The sequence below is a fragment of the Nicotiana sylvestris genome, chromosome 1 (genome assembly GCF_000393655.2).
Source record: "Nicotiana sylvestris chromosome 1, ASM39365v2, whole genome shotgun sequence".
NCBI lineage: Eukaryota > Viridiplantae > Streptophyta > Magnoliopsida > Solanales > Solanaceae > Nicotiana > Nicotiana sylvestris.
In genome coordinates, this window is record NC_091057.1 from 142859157 (window position 1) to 142865358 (window position 6202).

At 39.6% G+C, this 6202-nt stretch overlaps 1 protein-coding gene across 1 annotated transcript; it reads right to left on the bottom strand.

Moving 5' to 3' along the window:
• Positions 1–1432: 1432 nt before the first annotated feature.
• On the bottom strand, positions 1433–2893 carry LOC138875520 (uncharacterized). Its single transcript, XM_070154357.1, has 4 exons — positions 2842–2893; positions 2460–2795; positions 2112–2371; positions 1433–1903 (listed from the first exon to the last, which is right to left on the bottom strand). Exons 1-4 carry the CDS (start codon positions 2891–2893, stop codon positions 1433–1435), a joined length of 1119 nt encoding a protein of 372 aa, XP_070010458.1.
• Between the last annotated feature and the right edge of the window lie 3309 nt (positions 2894–6202).

The window sequence follows — 6202 nt, forward strand, 5'->3', positions numbered from 1 at the left end:
GTAGAAATCACTAGAGACACGCTGAAAATAACAACATGACCTAGGAACAGTGAACCAAGTCTCCAATCGATCTCTCACGTGTCGTCGGGGCAGATTATGTCAGAATTCCTCTACCGGTGCGTGGGCTTCACAAATAATGAATTCGGCCACCAGATTCTGGAAACATGTATATCAAAAGGATTGATGGTGAGAGTTACTTCGCCAGAACAAAGGACTCTCCTAAAACCAATCAAGTTCCAGTGAGACCGTTTATTTCTCGGCCAGATTTCAAACTCAACACCGGCTCTGATACCATGTGAAACAAGGTATGAAAGAATCAAAGTTCGTGTCTTATTCCATGAAGTGATACATATATATACATGTACATAAGATCCTAACTATGGAAAGAAGTAAAAGGAAAATCCAAAAAATCTGTTATCAAATCTCAATACTTATTCTATCTATGTATAACACAAGTAATCTGTCTACATTCATTCTTTAACAAGGTCGCACAGAAATAACTTGATCGTTGCTCCAAGGCTCCCCCTCCCATGATGGGAAAAAACAAGATAGAAACAGGACAAAGTAAACCAGTTGTTTCCTTGCAAGCTCATTGTATATTCATTGAACTGTAACTTGCAGAAGGCACTCTTCAAAAGTTTTGTTTTTGGTCAGGAAAAATATCACTGTTTTGAAATACAGTTCATGGGCAGTAGAGGTGCCAAAGCTTCAATGCTAAGTTGGTGTGCCCATAGGAGAAGGGCCATCAGTGACAAGAATAGCTTATTGTTCAAAAAAACAGTTCTAAAACTTTCAAGTTTCCCATTCCCCTGGCAAAAGTCGATATATTTAAAAAAAACAAGATGCTTTTTCAAAGAACAACATCATTGTCCATTTAATATCCTCCCTACATGTTTCAGTAACCATCTGTAGATACAACTCATTCACCAGACTTACAGCAACGGGCCAACTTATATTAATAACTGCGGTTGCAAACATACAACATTCAAAAGTGTATTCAGTCCCAATGCTAGCAATTCTCTTAAATATAGTGGCCTAACCGAAGATTTGTTCTAACGACACTACCCGTGAATTCGGGCGAAAAACACCTTTCACTGAGGTAAAGCAGAGGATAAAGAATTTCAGTCATGTTTACATATCATCTTGTTAATTTTGCTTAAAAGGATATATATTACTATATAATAAGAGTTTTTAGAGAAGCATAAGGACTATACTACTATATTAAGTCCCTTCATATAGTCTTGAGTGTATAAACCCATAACAAAAGAAGGAGAGGCATCATAATACACAACTTCTTCTAGAAACTCCAAATTCATGTGTGCTAGTGCACTACCCTCCCTATAAGTGTGTTTAATCTCAATCATTAAGCAAGAAAATGATGAGAACAATAGGACATCAGTGTGTTAATGGATACCTTTCAAGTTCTCAGACTTCAGAGAGTTGTCGCGACCTCAGATGTCCTGGATTTGTCTCTAGTTCCAGGGGGAACAATAGACAAAATTTCTTCTACAGGTTGAGAATTTAAAGTCCTGTTTTCTTCCTTAACTTTCCCAGGGTACCAAATATCATCTGGATTGAGGGGTAAAGAAGCAGGATCAAGTTCAAATGATCCCCCAGGTACACCCTCTCGTTCAGTTCCAATCATTTTGAAAGAGGGGATTCGGTGAGAAAACCAGTAAAGTTCATTTGGCTTTACATAGAATGTACCAGCTACAGTGATCCTTGTTTGCTGGAAAAGGCTAACAAATCCATTCACCTTATCTAAGTAACTAACTTTGACACCGGCATCCCCAACATAATCATAAAGAATCTCCACAACTTCATACGTGTAGTTCCTATGATCATCCGAATCGGCAGTCCAACTAATGTCCCAATCTTTGAAAAGGGCCCATGTTTCCCTTTCCTGGGATATACGATAAGCATACCTCTCTCGCTTTTATCACACCGCACTTAATGAAAAAATATAAGTCGAGTAGAAGTATATTCAGAATTCCCATGTCTAAAATTCCCCCACCCAACAAGCAAGTCTGCCCTAATCCATGCACTCTCCCTTTCATCTTCTGGATAAGGCTCGAACCATGAGAACTTTATCTTGATTCAGGACTGGATACCTTCCTAACGAGGGCATATAATCTTGGCATACCATCATCCATGTCATAGCAAGTCCAGATTTGGCCGGCCACAAAGCAATTTTCAGCTCTATGCTTGTCAAAATCATTGAATTCAGAATCAGGACAATCAAACACATCCGAAGGGTCACTATCAGGAATTGTATATGATACTGAATCAACTTTCTCCGCACGACCTGATTGCGGTCTAGAAGCCTGTTTGTTAACTGTCCCAATCTTGGAATTGTTGTTCTGCACATCACCTTCAGGGAGGCACACTCCATTTTGATTTAATCAAGAATTACTGCACGAGCTAGTTACACCAGCATGTTTTGGACCATTACCACCAACAGATTCTTTCTTCTGAGGTTGTGTCTCCAGCTAATCGGAATCGTGCCTTCTTCAGCGGGCTTGCTAAATCATTCAAATCATCACCTGCAAGAGATGTATCTGGTTCTGAATCAGAATCAACAATAATTTCAACTTTTTTCACACCACCTGATGGCAGTCTAGAATAAGGCTCCTTTTTCAAACTTGACGCATAAACATGAGCAAAACCATTATTAAATTGTAACAGAGTATTGACATCTTCTTGGTCTCTCAGCTGTATCAATTGGGAGCTGTCAAACTTGACAGTGTAATGCAAGTTCTTATCCGAAGGATCAATAATGCCTAATCGGTCAAAAACTGCATTCACAAAATCAATATACTTTATGCATGTCTTCGCAATAACTTGACGAGTAATACCTCCTGTTGAAGTTTGGCAAAATGCCAAAGTCCCACATTGGTTGGGAGTTAAGTTTGGGGGGATTTTTCCCCTATAAAAGAAGGCCTAATGTTTAGGATTGAAACACACCTCTCATTTGCCTTCTCATCTGTTTAAGACATTTGTATCTTCTCTCTTTAGTATTATTTCACTTGTATTTTTGGAGTGAAATAAAATATTGGTTGTGTCCGAGGAGTAGGCAAAATTAGCCGAACCTCGTAAATTGTGGTGTTCCCTTTATTGTTGCTTTATTGTCTTATTTATTATTTGGTGGCTGTCATAATTTTGGTATAGTAGTTGTGACTTATTCACACTATATACATTTGGCTTCCGCAACAATTGGTATCAGAGCCAAGGTACTGTCTAAGTATGCTCTGTGGTTGCAGCATAGTCTGATCTTCCACATCAGAAAAGATTTATCTTGGTAACTGAGTCAAGGTTCTGTCTGAGTATGCTCTGTAGTTGCAGCTTAGTCTGATCTTCTACATCAGAAAGGAAATAATCTTGATTTGTGTCGTCAGCTATTAAATAATATTTGTGTCAAATATGGGGGACAATAAACAAGAAGAATCTACATCAAGTGTCAACAATACGCCATCATTGGCATCTTCGCTTATGACAAGAATTGTGTCAAATGCGAAATTTGCGGTAGAAATTTTTGACGGGTCCGGACATTTTGGGATGTGGCAAGGCGAGGTTCTAGATGTCCTTTTTCAACAAGGGCTAGATCTGGCCATTGAAGAAAAGAAACCAGATGTTATTGGAGAAGAAGATTGGAGAATTATCAACCGTGTTGCTTGCGGTACCATTCGATCCTACCTTGCTAGAGAGCAGAAATATCCATACACAAAGGAAACTTCTGCAAGTAAATTATGGAAAGCACTGGAGGATAAATTTTTGAAGAAAAACAGTCAAAATAAATTGTACATGAAGAAGAGACTGTTTCACTTCACCTATGTTCCTGGTACCACGATGAATGAACATATCACCAGTTTCAATAAGTTGGTCACAGATTTGCAAAATATGGATACAACTTATGATGATGGTGACTTGGCCTTAATGTTGTTGGCGTCACTTCCTGATGAGTACGAGCACCTTGAAACTACTCTACTCCATGGAAATGACGAAATTTCTCTCAGAGAAGTTTGTTCAGCTTTGTACAGCTATGAACAAAGAAAGCGAGAAAAACAGAAGGGCGGAGAAGGAGAAGCACTGTTTGTGAGGGGTCGTCCTCAAAATCAAACGAGGACAAAGAAGGGAAGATCCAAGTCAAGATCCAGACCCAGCAAAGATGAATGTGCCTTTTGTCGAGAAAAAGGGCACTGGAAGAAAGACTGTCCGAAGTTGAAGAATAAGGCCAAACATAACAATGGAAAGGCTATTATGGATTCAAATGTAGCTGATTGTGATGATTCAGACTTCTCATTAGTTACAACAGAGTCATCAACATCATCAGACATATGGTTGATGGACTCGGCTTGTAGCTATCATATGTGTCCCAACAGGGACTGGTTCGTGGAATTTCAAGAAGGAGAATATGGAGTCATCCACACAGCGGATAACAGCCCTCTTACCTCATATGGCATTGGTTCAATACGATTAAGGAACCATGATGGAATGATCAGAACATTGATAGATGTTCGATATGTACCGGATTTGAAGAAGAATCTCATCTCTGTGGGAGCCCTAGAATCAAAAGGGTTCAAAATCATTGCAGAAAATGGAGTGATGAGAGTATGCTCCGGTGCACTAGTGGTAATGAAGGCTAATCGGAAGAATAATAATATGTACCGCTATCGTGGCAGTACAGTTATTGGGACAGCGACAGTAACATCCAGTGACGACAAAGAGGCAGAAGCAACCAAGCTATGGCACATGCGCTTGGGACATGCTGGAGGAAAATCCTTGAAAACTCTATCAGATCAAGGATTGTTAAAAGGAGTAAAGACTTGCAACTTGGAGTTTTGTGAGCATTGTGTCAAAGGGAAACAGACAAGGGTTAAATTTGGTACAGCGATCCATAATACTAAAGGCATTTTGGATTATGTACACTCTGATGTTTGGGGTCCTTCCAAAACACCTTCATTGGGTGGGAAGCACTATTTTGTAACCTTTGTTGATGATTTTTCCCGAAGAGTATGGGTGTATACAATGAAGAGCAAAGATGAAGTGTTGGGAATTTTTCTCAAATGGAAGACGATGGTGGAGAATCAGACAGGCAGGAGAATCAAGTGTATTCGCACAGACAATGGAGGTGAATACAAAAATGATCATTTCAATAAGGTCTGTGAAAATGATGGCATCGTCCGACACTTCACTGTTAGACATACACCACAACAGAATGGAGTGGCAGAACGTATGAACCGGACCTTGCTGGAGAAGGTACGGTGTATGTTGTCCAATGCTGGCTTGGGCAAAGAATTTTGGGCTGAGGCAATTACATATGCATGCCACCTCATTAATCGTCTACCATCTGCTGCTATTGATGGCAAAACACCATTTGAAAAATGGTACGGAAAACCTGCTGTAGATTATAACTCTTTGCACGTGTTTGGCTCAACTGCATATTATCATGTGACGGAGTCAAAATTGGATCCAAGGGCAAAGAAGGCTATTTTTATGGGAATTACTTCTGGAGTCAAAGGATATCGCTTATGGTGTCCTATGACAAAGAAAGTAATATTCAGCAGAGATGTTACCTTTGATGAATTTGCTATGGTAAATAAGGTAACAGAAGATACCAAACAAAATGAAGGTGCTTCTAAGCAGGTGGAGTTTGAGGGAAAATTTATTTTTCCTACACAAGAAGCAGAGGAGGAAACAAATGAAGATTACCCTCTGGAAGGAGAGCCAGTAGAGGAGATTCCAACTCAGGAATCTCAACAACAACTTGAATCAATAGCAACCAGCAGGCCAAAAAGAACAATAACGAAACCTGTTCGTCTCATAGAGACGGTTGCTTGTGCAACCTCAATTGTAGCTGATGATGTTCCTACTACTTATAAAGACGCTGTCCAAAGTTCAGAAGAAGATAAGTGGAGGATTGCCATGAATGATGAAATACAGTCCCTTCATCAGAATCATACATGGAGATTGGCCAATCTCCCGAAGGGAAAGAAAGCAATTGGGTGCAAATGGGTATTTGCAAAGAAAGAAGGATTTCCTAACCAATTAGATGTTCGCTACAAAGCAAGATTGGTGGCCAAAGGATATGCTCAAAAGGAGGGAATTGATTACAATGAAGTGTTTTCTCCAGTTGTAAAACATTCCTCCATTAGAATTATGTTGGCTTTGGTAGCACAATTGGATTTGGAACTAGTTCAGATGG